Source organism: Melozone crissalis, unplaced genomic scaffold, assembly GCF_028551555.1.
Source record: "Melozone crissalis strain CALT ecotype California unplaced genomic scaffold, PUWL_Pcris_2 ptg000027l_1, whole genome shotgun sequence".
NCBI classification, from domain to species: domain Eukaryota; kingdom Metazoa; phylum Chordata; class Aves; order Passeriformes; family Passerellidae; genus Melozone; species Melozone crissalis.
Genome location: NW_026535805.1, coordinates 53,335,136 through 53,355,902, shown reverse-complemented (window position 1 = coordinate 53,355,902; position 20,767 = coordinate 53,335,136). Strand labels below are relative to the sequence as shown.

Genomic DNA, 20,767 nt, shown 5'->3' with positions numbered 1-20,767 from the left:
TGTAACTTGAGGTTAGGTGACTTCAGGCTGCCTGGGCAGTGTTACAGCTTGGACTGGTGATGCTCAAGATGCCCGTCTATTGATAGTATTGTTTATATCAAACAATAAAAGAGCAATTTGCCTGTGACATCATCATTCCTGCTATCCTGACAACATTTATCATGGCTTAAAGTTGTCCAGTTGCTGGTGAATAATAAATTCCCTCTTGGCTAAAGTCAATGGCTTAAACAGCAGATGCTGATCTGGCAGTTTTGCCTGGTTGTGGTAGATGCAGCACACTGCATGTCCTGTTAAGACAATACTTGAGGTTTGTAGCCAGGTCATCAGAGATAGAGCACATCAGAAATCAGGAGAGACTTATGGAAACCTACTTTTAATCTTCATTTTTTTTTACCTCCCTCTTTTTATAACCTCTCTGAGATCCCATTTTTTCCTGGATTTTTTTTTCATTTTTGCAAGCAGGTATGATTTGGAAATAAGAGATCACATGAGGACATAAAGACAGGTCACTTACAAATGGATACTCTTGCTCAAAATCTTTATCTTTTCTCCTTTTTACTATTTTAAGGCTGCTCTCTGTTCCTCCAGTTTCAAGTGACCCAATCTCCACAATCCTTCCAGCTGATTCTTCCGGTCATGATGAACTCCTGAGACCACCATTCTAACTGAAAAATGAGAAAGAGATTTTATATGTCAATTCTAACCTCTGTCTTCTTTTATTTTCCCTTTTTCATTTCCTTATTTTTCCCTTACTCTGCTTTATCCTTTGACTGTTTAGCCTCTTCTATCTTGTCTCAGTCTCTACTCATTTTCTTTCCTCTCTTGGGGTTCATAAAGCTGCCAAGGCCTGGCCAAAGCAAAGAGAAATATGCATTTCACAGGCAAAGGTCATGCAGAGGGCAGCTCTTACTGCAGGTCCTGGGGAAAAGGATGCAAGTTTGTTTCGGAGCTGTTGCTTTCATTAAATTTGACAAATCTACTCTCAATAAGAATAAATGAATAAAATATGGAATGTAAAGCAGAAGGAAAAGGGAGATGTGAACATCCCAGTGCTGGAAACAAGCTTTTCCCTAACTTTTGGATTGTCTTGGGAGGCAAGTTCTGGGAGAATTAAGCACAAGGTCTCTATTCTGGAGGGAAATCGCCAATGTGGGTTTTCTGCAGTGTCTCATCAGAGCTCATGCAATATGTCTGTGAGCAGTACCTGCCCTTCCCAACACAGGCTGTGATTTGTCATTATCCTCCAAAATTTTCTGCTTTTTCACTGGAAAATTTGCCAGGTGGGAAAGCAATCCAGCGATTTGACCTCCCTGAGTGTGGAGATTGCCAACCTTACCTATCATTGCACAGCACCAAATGAGAGAGGCCTTGAATTTTAGTTTGCAGGGCAAAAAAGATTCTAATAAGAATGACCATTGCAGTGCTGAACTGCTTTTTAAAAACAGTGGAGGAGACTACAACCTGATTGGAAAGTTTTTCTGTAGGAAAACTCTTCTCTGCCAAGTTGGTATTTGCACATGTAAGTCACACTTTATTATTTCATGCAAGGTAACAGGATTTCAGATTTGCTCTCTGGGATCACAATAATTGTTCAACATTTTCACCTGCCAGTTGAAATCTACATTTTTCAGGGATGTGTGGTCACTCAGAGAGCCCCAGAGCTGGCTCCTGGCACTGTGTGCAAAGCACTCACATCTGCTTGTGATGGCTTTAGCAGCAGCTCCCGTGGGGTTATGCACTTTTGCCTTCCCTCCTGCCACTTGGCCCAGTCTAAATAAATCTGCCATTGCCCTGTACTCACAGTCTTGTCAGAATAATTTCTTCTGAATGGGCAGAAACCTGTTTATTCAGTGTTGGTGTTTCTTAGCCCTTGTCAGATTGTCATGACTGAATTCTTGATTTGTTTAAAGGATTGGTCAGTGTGCATAAAGTCTTGTCTGTCACTTGTGTGGTCAAATAACCGCTTTCTTTTTCCCAGTGTGATATGCTGTGCAAAAGATTTCTTTTAATTTGGGTGGTAGCAGGATACTTCCCTGTCACTCCCAGTAAAGCTGTGGGCAAAGGCCAGGCAGATTTTAGGCACATCTTCTGCTGTAGCTCTGCTCAGCTCACAGTTACAGAATGGCTGATTTATAGTTCCCTAACTGCATGTTGTGGTGCAAAAAAACCCCCCTGTCCTCTGTGTTTGCAATGGTGAAAGCCTGGGCTTTGGTAAAATTGGATCATTCCCAAACTTCCCAAGTTGCTGCTCTGTCTCTCACTGTCACACTGTGTGGGGACACAAAGGAGCTGTTACAGACCTTGCCAGAGATAAACACAACCTGCTTTCATGACAAATGCCAAATATTTCCTATTTCCAGAGTAGATTTGGGATAAAATTTTCTTTGATATGTGGTGAACTGGTAAATCCCTTGCTTCCTAAATACTAGAGATAAAAAAGGGGCATTCATTGGGTGTAAGGGTGCATGGGAGGGCTGCTGACAGGCTCTGTGCTTGCCAGCATTGACTTCTGACACAGCTGAGGGCCCCAGAAGGAATTTGATGGAGATAGAGCTGCCAAATGACACAAATTTGATTTCAGGAATTTTAGTGTCTGGACCAGAAGGTGCAGAACAGTCATCAGTCTCTTGCCCTAAGACACAGTGATGCTTCAAGGACAGGCTGAGTGTGGGGACAGATCCTGTTTGAGCTCTTAAACCTGTCTACTGAAAGACACCAAGCTTTGGGATTGTTTTTTTCTTAGCTGGGCTCCTTCCAATTGCATTTTAATTTTGTAATGATGTTGATTTCAAAGCTGAATTTTTCATAAGAATTTATCACCTGAAGGGGTGGGATCAAATGGACTTTAGTGTGAAAATATAAGTCCAAATGAACACCAATGAGACTTTAATACATGAGGAAAGGTGCATTGGTAGTTATGTATGTATCATGAAGATTTATATGGGTATAATTATGGCAGACTAATTATATCACTGTAGTTTTGCTGTTAAAAATCTCTTGTATATAAACCACCTAGATAAAACTGTACTTTGAATAAAATAAATCTGTTATAACTTAATTTAGAAGAGCTGCATGGCCGTGGTGGTGTTAAGTTCTTTATTGCTGCTTAGAATGCAATGGCAAGGCTAGAGTGAGCAGTGCTGTGATTTATGTGTGGGATGACTGTGTTTTGGAAAGGACTTGGTTGGGAGCCAAGGAGAAAGAGCCAGCTGAAGCTGCTCAGGAAGTATCACCCGTGCAGTTCCCTCAGCTGTAAAGCAATGACCTTAAGCCTTACTGCAGCTGTATCTCTGGAATGAAATAGTGCCCAGCTTGTCACAGTGTATGGGATTGACCTTTGGGGACTGTTGGAAGTATAGCCTAAATCTCTCTCAAAATCACAGCTCTCATTCTCTGAGTGCTGAACAAACCCCATAAGGCTTCTCAAGACGACCTGGTTATGCTATAAGATGTATTTTATAAATTTGATTGCAGTATGTGCAATATAATTTATGTATTTGACACATAATGCATACCACTGCAAGTTATCCTTTTTTCAATTAAAGCAAGGCATTAATATTTATAATGCTGTAACACTACCATATTACTTATATAATATATTAATATTTATGAGGTTATGACATTATTCTAACAAAGTGTTATAAGAAATTTAGTACTGCAAAAAATGAACTCCTCAATTGTAGTGAGGTTCAGGTTCTTCTGCAACTTAAATTAGGTAAAATATTCTGCAAAGTTGCTTGGTTTTTTTAATACACCTGTGTGTGCATATGTCTACATATAAATATATTTTTCCTATATACACATACCCACATGTACACACACATGGAATTTTGAGTGGGAAGGGTTAGGAGTTGCCAAATCTGGCAGCCTGATAGAGCAGAGATACAAGAGCCCTGTGTCCCCAGGTGCAGGCACTGAGGTGCTGAGCAGCTGCTCTGACAGAGCGGGGCTGGGTCAGGCCACTGGATTCAGGCACCAACACTTGGCTTCCACACAAACACAAACAGCACCAGTGGCCTCATCTTGTTCCCCTGTGCAGCTGAGCAGGATGAAAGCCTGTTACCAGGAAATGTAAAATAAATACATTTCATGTGGATCCTCTGAAAACTGGCCCCAGAGTGTCCACTCAGGTCTGTGGTCCCCAGTCACCTCACACAGATGGGAGGGTGCAGAGAGGATTTGTTGACTCCTGATCTTGCCATAGCTGTCCTGGACTTCCTGTAGACAACTCAAAGCCTCTCTGGCCTTGGCAGTATTTGTCTTGTGGCTGCTTTCATACCTGCCTCCCAAAGCTTTTATTCTACTTGCCAGCCAGCCCAGCTTGACAGCCAGCAGTGGCCCCAGATGTACCTACACACTGAGCGCTCAATCTCTTGCTTCAGCGGCTGGCAGGAGACATCCATGGACACTGACCTTGCTCCAGCTATGGCTGCTCTCAGCTCCATACATCACATGCACACAAATAACTGGAAGAGGCTTAGATCTGAAACAAGGGAGCAGGAATCAGTAGCTGGAGAGAGGGTTGCAAGCTGGTGAAGTCCTTGTGCACTGCTTTCCAACCAAATTCTCTGTACTGTCAAATTTCTTGCAAAATTGTGGCTGCCTGCAACCATACAGCTCAGCAAACAAGAGTTTTTTGAGAAATTGCTGAAATCCAAAGGAAGTGGGGGGACAGCACCTTGAGTCACCAGTCATGATACTGGGGCACAATTCTAGGAGAAACACTGACAAATGGAGGGAGTCCAGGGGAGGGCCAGGAGGATACTTTGAACCTGAAGCACAGGGCATAGGAGGGATGGTGGAGAAGAGAAAGCTAAGCAGTATCCAGATGCTTCCTTCTGCTTCCTGGAAATGACTATACATAAACCAAAGCTGGGCTCCTCTCAGAGCAGGAAACTAACAAGGCAGGAGGCAAGAAACATGAGTTGTGGCAGGGGAAATTATGAGCACTTTTTTGAAATTAAAAAAACAAAATTTGAAAAATTTGAATGACAAGGGAGGTGAAGCCCTGGCAGAGGTGCCTCAGAGGCTGGGGAATCCCTGTTGTTGGCAGGCCTTGCTCAGGGCTGAACAAGATGCTGAGCAGCTTGATTTCACTTTGATATTGACCCTGCTCCAAGCAGTAGTCTGGGCTGGGTGACCTGCAGGAGGCCCTTCCAGGATAAATATTCAAGCATTAAAAAAAAAAAAAAAAGATAATTTTTTAAACTCTGTCCATTTGTTTTTTCAAAATGTAGAAATTCAGGAAAAATAAATCTCCATAGGTGTAAAGACTTAAAAAACTTGTTTTAGAAAAAAGTAAGCTCTCAAGAAAGTATGGACTGATGGGACAGTCAAAGAAAATCATCAAAGATGGTAATTCAAATAACAAAAAAAGATTTTTCGTATTGAATTTTTAGACTGATTGTTTAAAGTTATAGACCAAAACTACTTGCAGCTGGAGTGGCTTTTTTAATCCTCCAGAGTAATTCCAACTATCTGTGTAAAAGCTGTAGTGTTTTATTGAATTTTGTAGAAGTTTAGAGTTAGGGAATAATTAGTAATCCTCAATAGTATCTATGTCATATTCAAACCTGCAGAATTGAAAATGACAGTGGTTTTACTTCTGCCACCCCTGACCTTCACCAATCTAACTTCCAGTACTTTCTCATCCCTACAAAAACCTGGTATGAAATACTGATCAGCATTTACAAAACCTTACCTTGTTTAGACTTTAGCTGGCACTCAGCTGCAGTTCTAAGTTCACTCTTCTTTCAAAACCATTTTTCTGAATTAACACTGGATGCTGCTTGAAACTGTAGCTGAGGTACAGAAGATCAGATAGGGGGCAGGGAACTGTTGACTTAAAATAAAAATATTTTCCTTAATATGCTTACAAGATGTTCAGGTTTGTTCAGAGCTGTATGGTATCTGAAAGGTGAAAGGCTTGGGGAGTAGCTGAACTGAAAGCAAATCTCTCTGTAGAAGGATTGTAATAGCACATTTCAATCTCCAGCATTAGTAACAAAGCAAAACAAACCCTGCTTGTCTGTACTGGGCTGCTCTGTGATTTGAGAGAGCAGCTTTTTGCTGCCACCACCACAGGATTATCAGTAATGCCTGGTATGAAATGCACTCATTGAGTCCCTGCTCTGGCTTCAAGCCTGTTCTGGGGTCACATTTCAGCCCTGTTGGCCCATCCTCGTGGCTGTCACTCGATTCCCCTGGCTCAGCTCTGTGTCTGTGAGATGTTACAAGGATCAGTGCTCTGTCCATAAAGAAAAAGCTGAAATTCTCCAGTCCATGGGCTGCCTGAAAACCAGTGTGGTTTAGGGGTTGTCTGAACTCCAGAAAATCTGATTAAGGTATCTCCTGGAAAAAAAGTTCTATGTCACATTCAGTGTCTCTATAACATCTGCAAGAAAGCTGAGGAAATTAGAAGAAAATGGCAGCAGATACTGAAAAAACAATATGGATTTGGAAAATAAGAAGATAATAAATAAAAGAATCTCTGTCAACCAGCAACAAGGGAATACTTAATTCACTAGTAGTTAATTGCAGTGACTCCATGTGTTTCAGTGATTGGTAAATCACTTATTTCTAAGTATATAGTCCTTTTTTTATGAGGTTGATTTTTCTCTATGATATGTATGTACTCCTGTATTTGTAACCACAAGAGCTCAAAATGGGATATTTTAAGAAGACATTACAATAGCTTGGATGTAGCTTGATGCAGATGTTTATGAAGCTCTGACTTTAATTATATGTAGTAATTCATTAACCATTAGGATCCTTTGAATTTTCTTGTAATTTATTAAAATTTTTGGATCACATCCAAACTATAAAAAGAGTTAGTTCTATTGTGATTTTCTCTATTCTTCCAGCACATTCCTACAGGGATGTTCCCTAGTGAAAGATGAAATCTCTGTTCTGAGGATTGGCAGCTGGTGAGTTGCTCTGTGCCTTGTCAAGCAAAACTAGAACTGGTTTTAGTGGAAGCAGGAGAAGACAATTTGCTGGTTTTAGACAGCCATGGCTAATTGGGATACATGAATGAATGTTTGTGTGCTCTGCTGTTATCAAAGAACAGTTACAGACTCAAAGACTCATGGAATCATAGAACAGTTTGGGCTGCAAAAGGACTTTAAAGACCATTTCATTCCAATCCCCTGCCTTGTACAGGGACACCTTCCATTATCCCAGATTGCTTCAAGCTCTATCCAACCTGGCCTTGAACACTTCCAAAGATGGGGCACCCACAGCTTCTCTGGGCAACCTGTGCCAGGGCCTCACCACCCTCACAGTAAAGAATTTCTTCCTAAGAGGAGAATTTTCTAGTTTAAAGCCATTCTGTCTTGTCCTGTCACTTTGTGCCCCCGTGAAATGCCCCTCTCTGGACTTGTTGTAAAGCCCCTTTATGTACTGGGGGCTGTATTTTCCTGCTTCTGGATGGGGTGGAAGCCCTTATGCCATCTGTGCTTTTGTGAACTGCTCCATCAGCTGCTTTGGTTTCAAAAAGGAAGGGCTGTAGCTCCATGAGAGAAATAAAGGAGGATGTTTAGATTTACAGTTCCTGTAAAATGGTGATATTCTGTATGAAGCTGTTATGTTTATCTTTCCTTCATATGTGTTAGGATCTAGAACTGACTGTTGGAGGACTCAACTGACTGTTGGAAACTCAACAGTTTCCTGGAGAGGCAATGGTTCAAATGATTCTTAGGAGCTGACAGGGCTGGGGGGGATAAAGTTATGGTCAGCATTAAGCATTCTGTTTGGTGAGTAGTGTAAAATATTTGCTGGTGACTGATTGCAGGCAAACCCCACACTTTGGAAAAATAAATTGCAGGTGGTGTTTGAAGGGAACATTTCCTTCTTTTTTGAGGGAAAAATGATCTGTCATTTCATGATGCATTTCTTTTGGTTGTTTATTCTGTCTCCAGAGTGTAAATCCCTGCTTTGGTGGTGACACTGTTTTTTTTTTGAATTGAGGAGATGTTTAACTCTGGAGCTCTATACATTGATTTAACTTGGGAGTATGAAAGCCCGTCATCAAAGATTCCACATCCTTGACACAATCCTTAAGAAAAGAGAAGTGTTAACCACAAAACATTTTGAGATTATTTTTGTTATCCCAGGTTTTCAAAACATGAAGCATTTAGAAAAGGTTTAATGGGCTTAATTATTTAGATTTCTTTGTTGCTTTTAACATGTTTTCAAATGAAATTCATATTTTTAAAGAAAAGCTCAAATTACCACCTGGTCTGACATTGTTTTACCCTGGTATACAAGTGCTATTAAAGTCCTCAATCACATGCCATTGGCTTCATGTTTAAATATTTCATTCAGCAAAGAGACTCCCAGTGGTTCCCTCCCTGGGTACCACACGTAAGGATATAAAAGGTTACTTGGAGACTTGTTACTGAAAATTCAGCAAGGGTCCTGAAAAGAATTCAGATTTTGGGTTACTGAACAATGAATCAATGGGTAATGAAAAGCCAACACTTTCAAAAGAACTACCAATGAATTAGTACAAATCTGACACACTTAAAGAGAGAAAAAAAAAGCAATAATTCTCTACAGCCACTTCCTTTTGCACTTTGAAGAACATCATCTCCTCCATGACTATGCCTGTGCCTAATCCAGTCTCTTCTCTCTGACAGTGGTCAGTGCAGATGTTTCAGGCATTGTGCTTTGTGTATTATGAGTCAATCACCATCAAAGCATTCAACCCCATCAATATCTTGAGCTTGAGCGAACTCAAGTTATTTTGAGATTTCTGGTGGAAGATGAGAGGAAGGAGCTGTTTCAACAAGTGATCTGCACTAATTGCAGGGGCTGTAACCTTCCTGATCCTGAATTGGCAATATGAAAGGCATGCTGTAGGAGGCTGTTCTGACAGAGCAGTTGAATATTCAGAGGAGACAGTAGAGTCCTGACTGCACTTTGGTTGTATTTCTCTGGCTCCTTAATAGAGTGGCCTCAGGGAAAAGTCCTAATGCACTGGACTAACAGCATGGAAATGCATTTCAATATTTTGTGCTGTATTCTGAGTCTGTTTGTGGTTTGCTTGCCCTGATGGCCATCCTGCATAGTTGCCTTACTTTTGAGGGAGAGAGCTGAACTAATTCCAGGACTAGGTGTGCAGGACCCACAGGGCATATATTCTACCAACTGGGAAAGCAGGTCCACCCCAGCAGTTAATTTTGTCCCAGAGTGCCTCCTTGAACAAGTGAAATAAAGGCACTAAATTAAGCAGTGTTTTTTGCTGATCTGATGCAGCCCTGTCACTCACTCTGATAACTGAGGCTGTGTCTCAGCTTTTTTCTAATGAGCAAAAGCTGCCCTTGGGACTTGGAAATTAATATGCTGATTTGAGTAAATATTTATTTGGCACACACCTCGAGGCACTGCAGCAACAGAACTGTTGAGTAAGAACTACAGGCTAAAATTTAGAGAAATCAGAGAATCCAGCCCCCACAGTGGCAGCTGAACAATGAAGCTAAATTACTGTGTGTTGGTTTTCTCTAAGAACAGTAATCGTAGTTGTTTTAGACACCTTGAAATTTGTTGAGATTGGTGGTGTTTCACAGCACTCCTGAGCTAGGTTTTGGTGTTGGCATGGAAGAAGAGCTATTCCCAGTAAAAGGTCTGGATATGGGAAGTGAAAAATTGGGAAAGTGGGATTTAATTATTGTTTTAAAGTGCCTAAAGGTATAGACAAAATGGAAACAGTCTTCTCTCTGAAAGGGTTCACTGTGACAGCTGTTAGGCTTTGGCACAGGGTGCTCAGAGAGGTTGTGGAAGCTCCACCCTTGGGTTCAGAAGTGGGAAAGCTGGACTAAATTAGCCCTGCTTGGAACAGAAGGCTGAACTGGATGACTTGCAAAGGTAAACACCTAAGTCATTCTGTGATTATGGGTCACCAAGAGAATAGTCTTTTTTTTTGAAAAAACAAGTTTTATCTCTCCTCTTAGGAATTTGTCCAGGGATTGTTTCTTTTAATTGCTCTGTCTTTTTTCTCTATTGTATCTCTTAAAAGTACAGCAGCAGCCATCCCACCATGTCCTCTCTCTGTCTTCCTCCACAGAGCAAGAGGAATATAGGGACAGGCATTGTGGGGTGGCTGCTTGTAGGCTCGTGTAGGTGGCAGTAGTGGAAAGGGGACTTTCAGACCCATTGCAGAGAAGAGATCTGTGGGGTTGAATGGAGGCATGGCTGACACTGACATGGGGCATGCTCTAGTGTTCCCTGTATGGATGTCTCTGTATCAGCAACCAGGAGGCTTCCCTGAGTGCAGCAAAGTCAGGATTGTTTGGGAGTTCCCATGGCAACCTGACTGTTATCAGCCCTTTTGACTCAGTGCAATTTTAATGAGACTTTGTCCCTCTGCTTTATTCTTGTCAACAACTTCATTATAGTGGATAACATAATCCCCTAAGAAACAAGGAGAGATTTGGTTCTGTGTAGTGTTTTCCTTCAAAAAATATTGTGACTGTTCAAAATGAGAGAGAAAGCAAAGCTCTGAGGAAGTGTCAAAGGGCTAGGACAGAAGGTGCAGCCAGAAGAATTAAAATGGTATAATGTGAAAGGAGATCAAAGATGGGACTGGAGTGCCAGGATGAAATAGGACCTCATACAACCAATTGTACCCCAACCTTCCCCTTAGTGACTCTGCATTTGGGCCTTTTTGCCCATGACCATTGGTTTATAGGAAAAGTGATGTTGGAAGGGACTTCTCTAGTCTAACCTACTGCTCTAGAATGTCAGACCTGCTGGCTCAGGGCTTTATCCAGTAAAGTCTTGGAAACTTCCAGTAATGTAGGCTGCACAGCTTCTCTGGGCAAGCTGCTCCACTGCTTGACTGCTCTCTGAAGGACTTGCTCCATATATCTGGTCTAAAACTCCTGTTTCTTACTGTGCCTGTTATTTCTCATTTTCCTACTGTGAAGAGCCTGCTCCATCTCTGATAACCTCAGAGCAGATACTGGCAAGCTGCTGTTATTTTCCTCCCAAAAATGTCTCTTCTCCAGGCTGAAGAAGCCATTTCTTACAGGGAAAGTGCTCTAGCTTCCAGCCTTTTTGGTGGCTTTCTGTACTCACTCCAGTTTATTGAAATCTGTCTTGTACTGAGGGGCCAAAAATTGCATGTGTCATCTAGACTAAGTCTAAATGATGAGTCTGGCTCAGCTGCATTTCCTGTAAAGTTGACAGACATGCTGATGTAAATAAGTTGTATGATTCAACTAAGAGTTTAGAGCATCCAAATGTTCCTTCCACTAAGGATATGAAACATAGCTGAAGGTCAAATCACCAAGTGTCCCTAATGTCCCTGTCATCGTGTCTCTCCTTTGCACCTTTGTGAGATGATTAATAAAATCTGCATCCCTCATTGCCTATTATTTTGTGTTTGTTGTCTCCACTGCTGTAAATCAACTAATTGTTAGCTACTTTTCCCTAATGATGGTTTTTGTTGTGTTTTTTGCAGGTTACATATCACAGGTACTAAAGAATTACACTGACCATGCCTGTGATGGAGAATATGTGTCCCTGAGATGTCCCCACAGAACCACCATCAGCATCCAGTCTTCTTTTTACGGCCGAATTGTACCAAGTCATCAGCTGTGTCCTTCTCGCTATCCCCACTCCTATGCAACTTTAATTAAAGAAGATGTTGCCTGCTCAGCTGGCACTTCTCTTCAGGTATTGTTAAAATGCATTTCTTAAATTTGTACTTCACCTTTCCTTGGCCAGGCAGCAGCTCTCAGTGTTGGTGTAGCACAGACCTGCCTTGAGCAGGGCTACCCAGCATGGGAGCTCTGACATCTCACACAGCTTAGTGGATAATTCATCCTTGTAGTTTAGACAGGACTGAATTAGATTTTGAGCATTATTTTTATAGTTTTCCTTCCCAATTATTAGCTTTTTCAACACATTCACAAATTGCTGTAGCATTCTTTTTGCTTTAGATATTATTTCAAGAGGCTTTTACTTTGGTAACTTGAAACCCAAAAAGAATCCTTGGCTTTACTTTTTGTGACTCATTTGGCTCTTAGGCCATTGTAAGTGGTCATACATCACTTAAACTCATAACATCCCCCAGTAGTTAATCAGCTCTGACCATCTGTGTAGGGAAAGTTGTCTCTGTATATTGTCCCAAGAGCACATGTGATGTCAGCAACTCAAAGGATTATTTGGAAGGTGCCAGGGTTACTCAACTGTCAGTAGGAGCAACTAAAATTAGAAACATGAGTTGGCTGATTTTGTTGAGATGAATAGGGTCTGCTCCTGGGTGTTGAAGCAAGCACAAGTTTTTCCAAGTGTCAGATTTGGGACTGTGAAAACTTTTGGGCAAAGCTCTCAGTTATCCAGTGTGTTTATGGCTTAGAATCAATAATAACTCATAATAAAAAATTATAGCAGACTAGATTAATGAACCTACAGGGTTAGTGAGTAATTTCTTTTATAATTTGGCTAAAGGCCAGAGTTTTCCACATCACTTCTCCCCCTTGCATCCAGGGTTTTTAAGAGACATTTACAGCATTTTTTAAAAAGTTGGTGTGAGTGCTTTGGCTTCCAAACGCCAGTGGTAAGTTCTCAAGAATTTGCACAAGGTTGGTGTTTGTCTGTAGTGTAACCCTTAGGCTGACAGATTTGAAGTTGCCCTCATGACACTTTCACTGCACAGCAAAGGACTGAGCTGTAGTATGGGAGGACGTGGTCCTTATCAAGGAAGGTTTTCCCTGATATGATAACAAAAGTTCATAATGAAACAGATGAGAGGCAGTTGTGTTGTTTAGGGTGGGAGAACACAGAGAGAAAGCTTTGGCAGTGGCAAGCCTTCCCTTCTTTTATTGATTTACTGAAAAATTTACTTGCAACATTTCATTGACCAAGGTGATTGATAGCTATGAGCATCGCCTGAACCCTTGTGGATGAGTGGCACACTTAAGGCATCTGGAAGAACTTGAGAAGAGGGAAGATATTACCCTAGGGTTTCCATTTCATGATTTTATGTGTAGGAGGGATTGAAAATAAATCCTTACCTGCCTCTCTTAGCATTTTATGTCCTCAGACCTGTTCCCCATTAGCTTTGCCTTCAATACTTAGGTGCCTTGTAATTCTCAATCCCTGTTTATCAGAGTGAGAATTGTGTTCCCTGTAGGTAGTCCTGCAGTAGATCCCTCGTGCAGTACATTTCTTACATGATGATGACCAAAACACTTATTAACCCATTTTGGGGGATGCAGATGTGCTGGGAAAGCAGCTGACATTCTCTCTTCTGCCACAAATTTCTTGGGACACCTTTGGCAAGTTCCTGAGCCTTTTTGGAGGAGACTCACAGCCTCTTTGGTGCCCCCAAATGTGGCTTTGATCCTTCCATGTGTTGTGGTTGCCCAGGTAGGATGAGTCCAAATGCCAGAGACAAATCTCATCTTCTCTCTCAGTTCTAGAGGGAGTGAGGCCTCTCTGAGGGGTAAGCCAGGAACTCCACAAGCTGAATGGCAAGCTGCCTGCAGCTCACTGGTAGGAAATGCATGTGTGTTGGAAAATTGGAAAGCTGTAGACAAGGAAATTGCGTGTATTTTTGTGGTTTTGCAACTCAGATATATGGCTGCTACAGGCAGGACCAATTGTGTGTATATTCTGCTTGTCAGTAATTGAAAAAGTCAGCCAAAACCAAACCCTTCATAACTAAGTATATAAAATCACTGTGTCTAATCAAAGCCATGACTGTATAAATCTGCTGCTTCTCTGGAGAGCAGTCTGGAGGGAGTGAGGAGCATTTATTAACTGTGCCCTGCAAACACTAGCTGTGCATGTAAACTCCCATTTACAATCTCTCTCCACTGTAAATGTCCAGTTCAGATATTGTTTCTTTGTTAAAAAGGGAAAAGAAGGAGTTGATTACACTGAGAGAACCACTACTAATTCATCTTTATGTGATTGGCTGCCAGGATTCCTTGCTTTAGTCACTTGTTTTGTTTGCAGACTACCTGGGAGAGTGTGTATGAGACATTAGGGCAGTGACCCAGTGACCCCAGACTACACATTTCTGTTGTTCCAACACTGTAATGTCAGATTCAGTGGGAGCTTTCCAAATGCACAAAGAATTTGGACATTCATAGAATCACCACAGACTCATAGAATGGTCTGAGTTGGAAGGGGCCTTAAAGACCATCTTGTTCTAACCCCCTGCCATGTGCAGGGACACCTTCCACTAGATCAGGTTGCCCAAAGCCCCATCCAATCTGGCCTCGAACATTTCCAGGGATGGGACAACCAGAACTGGTCAGTCTGTTCCAATGCCTCACCACGCTCTGAATAAAGAATTTCTTCTTGGTATCTAATCTAAATTTACCCTTCTTCACCTCAAGGCTTTTCCCCCTTGTTGTATGACTGCACACCCTTCTTGTAAGCCTCTTGTAAGCCCCCTTTATGTACTGGAAGGCTGAATTCTGGATCAGTATTTCTGATGCCACTTGTTTTCAGCAATGAAACACTTGAGGTCTGTATGGAAGAATGTATAATGGTTGGCTAAAATTATTGCTTATTACCAGAAAACTATATTACACTTTACAGCTGATTATCTGCAATTTTCTCATTTTGATAAATTGGCAAAAAATAAAACCACAGCTTATTTGTAAGGAAAACAGAAAACCCTGGAGAGCCACTTAATTTGTTGTGCTTCTGCCCTCTGATATTTACCAAACACATTGAGGGCTAACTTCTCTCTTCATTTGCACAGATACTGAAATCAGCAGATAGATGCTCTTCCAAGGGCAATATTTTGCTGTGTCACTTGTTTCCCCAGGAGGAGCTGTGCATAGAAGGTGCTCTGGAGCTGAATCCTGACTCTCCTTAGAAAGACTAGCTAATCTGGGAAGGGCCTGTGGGCATGGCCTGTGCCCTGGGTCTCTTTCAACACTCTCCAGGACAAGCAGACCTTGGTGACAAGGATCACTGGTGCTGCTGATGTGGTATTTCCTTTTGTCCTTTGGGTGAGAGACAGGACACCTTTGCTGCCACCATCTCCTGCTGTTGCTTCAGCAGCCCTGCAAGAGGGAGCAGATTCCTTGCATGCTGACCCCAGGATTCCCTGAACTCTTCCTCTCTCTTTTTTTTTTTCATTTTCATCCACCAGGAAGGCTTCTGTGAAACAAACAAACAAACAAACAAACAAACAAAAAAAAAAAGAAGAAGAAATGAAAGGGAGCTGACCTCTTTGCTGGTGGAAAGATGAGACAAACTTTCCAGAGATGGCTCTCAAAGCTCAGGCCAGCTGTTGATCACAAAAAGAGAGGGCTCATGTTGCTGTTTCCAAAGTGGATTTTGTTTTCCCCAGTTATTCTGGATTGAAGGTAAAATACCAAGTAAAAGGAAACATTCCCAACTGCTCCAGCTTTCTTGGCAGGCCAAGGACCATGGCTCCTGACATGCAGCCCAGTCACCAGATATTGCATGGTCCCACTGATGTCACAGCCCTAAGTGGCCTCAACAGGAATAAAAAAGGGCCCTTTCTTATGACTTTGAACATCTAGAAGATGATGATGGTCAGGGGGAAAGAAGGAAGAAATTGGTAGAAAAGAAGAATAACGGTCATCAGTACCACTGGGAGGAGAACCCATTGTTGTATTGAATATTAGAATTCCACAGTTTCTAGGAATTTTGAACAAGGTTTCAGTCTCAAAAATGTCAGTGAACTAAAGATCAGTGTGGGAAACTCTTTTTTAGACCACATTAATTACTTTGCAGAGGATGGTGAGCAGTGAGCTCAGGGTCCAGAAGAGTTTTCTGCACTGCCAAAGTTGCTGCTAAAAATCACAGAACCAGTGCTGTTTCATTCATGAATCTTGCCTAAGCTGAAATAGAGCTCTTTGGCAAGTGGCTCTTCCAGCTAGTTATTTGCAAGTAGAACTGCTGGATGCAGAGGTCACAGACAATCTCTAAATTGCTATGTCTGTGAAATCTTTGGCATGACTGAAGTAGCTCATCAGAGCAGAGTGATTATGTCCTGCAGGAGAAGAGGCACTGGAGGCAGAGGTGGCCAGTGCAGCCTGTCTCCCTGATGAGGCAGGACTGCTCCCCAGGGTGTAAGCCTCCTAATGCTTTGTTTACTCTAAATTTAAACTTTCCAAGTCATGGGGCTTCCATCATTGCCACTAAGACCCTGCTTGACAGTGTGATGGTTTGCTCCCAGGGTTTTTTTTTTTTTCCACTTTGTGTTTTAAGCTTTCCCTTTCTTTAATCTCATGACTTTTGGTTATGCATCCTTTTGTATTTCTTCAGCTTAGACCTCCTCTCCCTTTGAAGTTGACCCTGCATACAGTTTAGGTTTCCTACTGTTAGGAAATGTAGGTAATGTTAATTAGGTGATATTTGTAATGCAGCTTTTATCAGGCCCTTCTATTTGGTGGAGATGTTGCTGCTCTTTGTGAATTGCTGTTTCTGGGCTCTTTCAAGGCCCTGCCAGAGGTGCACTGGTGAATCCTGCTGGTGTTTTAGCATCCCAGCCCACTGCTATGTGCTCTACTGTCCTGCTGGCATCTACTACCCCCATAGCAGAGCTGGAGACTGGGAATGCATGCCTAGTTTTCAGTCCTTTATTTCACTGTCTGGTATGTTTTTGTGAATGACCAAACATGTGGGCATAGTTTCCTCCTGCTGACTCTGCTGTGAGCCAGCAAAGTCCATGGGAGAGTGGTAAGAGATAGTAGAGCACTAAAACCTGCTATAGATCAAGATTCAGGGCCTCTGACCTCTTCTTCAAGTGATGCACAGATGGAATACAGTAATTTGGGCAAAGCTGAACTAGTTTCTAGTGGAGCAGGCTGGGAAGGTGGCTCAATGAAACCATAGGCAGGTCACCTGCACCTCATCAACATGGATTTCACTTCCTTATGTAGTCTGTGCTTCCCTGTTGCTGATTCTTGGAAAATCTTCTTCCTCCATGGACTTCAGTAATTTGCATGAATGGAGATGAATGTTCAGTGTTCAGCAACAGGACTGTAAATAAGTTTTCAACTTGAACAACTTGAAAGCACTAAGTTTATAGCATGCTTTAAAGTATTGCCAGTGTTTAAGGGTACATAAAAGAGTATCAAAATTCAAATGAAATGTGACATGAAGCCATTATGAATGTATTGGGCTGTAGGGAGAGTTCATGCTAACTTGTTTGTTATATTTATTTCCCATTGCAAAAACTCTGAAGGTGCACCAATATAAGTGTTGGTGCAACTCCACCATAATGTCCATGCCTGGACTGAATTTCACCTAAAAATACTTAAAATTACTGGTATCTTCTTGCATAAGTTTCTTAACAGAGCTATATGCATCTTCCTTTGCCTGCACATGGTTTTGATACATTCATGCAGCTTGCTCTGTGAGTTACTCTCCCCAGCAACACACTATTTGGGCAATTATTTAGTAGGGCTCCTCTGTGTAATTTCATGCATGGCTGACATGCCCTGCAGTCATCCTTATGGTCCTTTGAAGATGGAGGCTGTACAGAGAGCAGCCTTGTGGCAAAGCCCTCGTTCCCTTTGAGTTTCACCACTGGCTTCTATGGGCCCAAAGTTACACCCTAAGTGTGTTGGATCTCTGAACTGCTCTGAGGGACCAAGAACTGAGATAAGTTTAATTGCCTTGAGTGTTAAACTCAGTTGTGGTTTATTTTAAGCATGCAGGGGAAGCACTTCTTGAAGAGTGATTTGAAGAGACAGGCTAAAAACGAGCACACCCCTGGGAATGGCTGGGGATGGCCTCCTTGCAGAGCTCACATCCAGCTCCTCATTTAAAAGGTCGTTATCTAATGAGCACAAGCAATTACTTAGCTAATGAGCACAGCAAAATGAGCACGAGAATGCTGTTTCATCTGCAGTGGCTACTTGAAAGACATGATTTTGAGCTTGAGGCTGCCCTTGCTTTAAGACCCAGGTCACTGCAGGGAGATTAATCCAGGGCATAAATCACAGGGGTTAGATTAGTGTTTGTTTTACTTGAATTCACTTTTCTTGCTCTCTTATCTCCTCTAAATCTTGCAGCTTCTTAGCTTAGTCATGAACCAGGGAGTGGAATGGGTTTAAACAGCCACAGTTTCCCTCCTGAGTGCTGGCTGTCAGCCCTCAGGCCTGATTTACCACTGTAACGCAATTATAAAATGGCACAGTGCAATTAATGTGTCTTCCCTCCCCTTTCATGCCAGACAGGAATTCCTGAATTCCTCCTCCACCTTCCTCAGTTGGAGTGATTGTTATAATATAATCTAAACTGAGGTGAATTTATTTGGCTTTAGTCAGGGATCCACCAGACTTGGAGACGTGTGGAGCTGGTTGTACTTCCCAGCTAGGGCCAGTTCTGTGGGCCTACTGCTGTTCCTGTGCAAGTCCAGATTGTTTGTGGGCCTCTTTCTTGCTGGTTTTATGGTTGTGTTTTCCCACCTTTTCAGCTGACAGTTACAACCAGAATAACAAGGAAAACATGGAATGAATTGCCTACATTTTTCCATCCATGGAGCAAAAACCATGTGAGCTCAAGACATTCCCTCACTACCAAGTGAACTCTCAACTTTCCTGGTGTCAGTCTACCTGTCAGTCTGCAAATACTTCAGAAAAAACATCTGACATCTGCCAGAGCTCTGATACTGTCTAGATGTATGAATTTTGAGAGTAAGGCCAGAAAGTCAAGGTCTTGGCTTCTGGTAAACACCAGAACCTTTGGACCTGCAGGGAACGGTACCTTTGGGGGGACATCTGGTCACACATGCTCTGCACAGTGTTTAAGATGCTGGTACATAGCACATACTGATGAAACCAGTGGGAAAGAAAATTTCTGTGCATGCAAGGATAAGTAAAAGTTATCCATGCAAATTTTTAAGTTAACATTAAGACTGGTGTAACAACATGTTTTTTTTTTATTTTTAATCAAGAAAATGCACTGTCAATGAGAGGTAATTTTCCCTGCATTTTTTTCCTGATGTATTTCAGGAAATATATATATGATGAACATATATATTTATTTATTTTACTTTTTATGTTATGGATATGTTTCATTATGCATAAGACATTACTCAAACAGTGTACAGGAAATCAGAAGTCTTAATGATTTTTTTAGATTTTCAGGAAAAATGTTGCCCTTTGGGGGAGGTAAAATAGAGTTACATGAATGAAAAGGAAATACTGATTTCTTTCCCCCCGTGAAACTTTTCAGAATCACGGCTATTGTCAAATTAAATTGGAACTGTAGCTAAACACTATAACAAATTAGTAAATGGCATATTGAGACTCAAGGAAACTTCACTTTTTTCTGTGCTCTCACAATGGTAGGGATGACTTTTGCTCTTTAATTTAGTTACAAATTTCTCCCTAAGGCTTTGTTTTTTGCTGCCCTCCATCCTTTGCATACCACAGGAAGTAAACTCAGGAGGTTTCACTTATGTGGAATACAAGGAATAAGCAAGAGCTGCCAAAAGTTAGAGCAGAGCCAAGACAAAGTGGCACTGCCTGAAGGCTGCCCATGTCCATGGTTCTCTGAGGTCAGTGAATTGTTGTCTTTGTTCCTGATGCTGAGCCTGAGGACAGATGAACAAGTGCTGCAGAAATGTCTCACCTGAGGTTTTCAAACTTGTTTTCTTGTTGGCCTAACTCAGTCTTGCTGAAACCCAGAGAGGTTTTCCTAGTGGTTTTAACAGCACCCATGACACAATGCTGAAGGTTCTTGAAATGCCCACCTGTCTGCTGTGAACAGGTTTGTAGTTCAAAACCCAAGTCTGATGCCTTTGAGGGAAGAAAGCTTCCCTAGAGGGAAAGGAAACATTTGGGGTCCTGCTTCTTTTCCCTTGCTCAATATTATTAGTTTTACTTGTATGTAAGCATGGCTGTCCAGTACCAGAAAATCTTTTCAGGTGCACAATGATTTGGAGAGAGTTTCTCTCAATATGTGTAGCCCTCCAGAATTGTTTCAGTTTTTCTTTGCTTTTTTGAGATGAAAAGAATTATCTGTGCTGGAACCATTGCTTAAATTCCTTTGCAACTCACTGGATTTTGCATTAATTTAGATTTCACATGATGAGTGAGCAGCCAACCCTTATGAGCCTAGAGGAAAGAATATGCTCTTTCTATGCATTTTAATGTGATGGTCAAGCTGGGGCTAATGCTCCCAGGCACCTCCTTCAGTGTTCATCTCACCATCCTAAATCCTGTATTTTTAAATGAAATGCCTGCATTTTATTACCTTTGTAAGTGGAAAACAACAGCATATGTTCTCTGCCTGCTAGAAAAGGCCTGGATTGTTTTGGTTTGAACTTTAAAATAAAGGTCAGACTTGAGGCAGGCATGAATTCTTGCATGTGTCAGCCCAAAAGGTGAAAGCTGTAGGAAGTTATGAGCAACTGCAAATGAGGCAGCTTCAAATTGCTCTTGAAACTGGAACAGCTGTTGTTCAAAGCATGACATTCAGAGTTATAATGCTAAAGATTCTATATATTACATTCAGGGAGAACTCAAAAATAGAAAGTACTCACTGAAGCAGAGAGAAAATTGGTTTGGGTGGCACATGGTTGAGCAGGAACAGCCTTTATGTTAATGGCACATGGAGAAGATTGTGGGAAAGCCCAAATATCGAGGTGGGTATAAGAAAAGTGAACAGAGAGAAGACAAAAGAGACCAGGGGAGCCTAGGGGAATTTCTGAGGAAGGATTTTCCAGTGCCTCCCTGCAAATGAAATTAATTGTTTTGGAGCTGGAATTCACAGCTCTGTATCACAGGGACTTAACGAGGCTGGTGGATTACCT

General features: G+C 41.8%; 1 protein-coding gene across 1 annotated transcript in view; it reads left to right on the top strand.

Annotated features, from left to right (window-relative positions):
* The window catches only part of LOC128939398 (protein eva-1 homolog C-like), a 200,513-nt gene that overhangs the window by 44,611 nt on the left and 135,135 nt on the right, over positions 1-20,767 (top strand). The window contains exon 2 of the mRNA XM_054280334.1: positions 11,465-11,679. Within this exon, the coding sequence (XP_054136309.1) occupies positions 11,465-11,679 (215 nt within the window). The remainder of the gene's footprint in view (positions 1-11,464; positions 11,680-20,767) is intronic.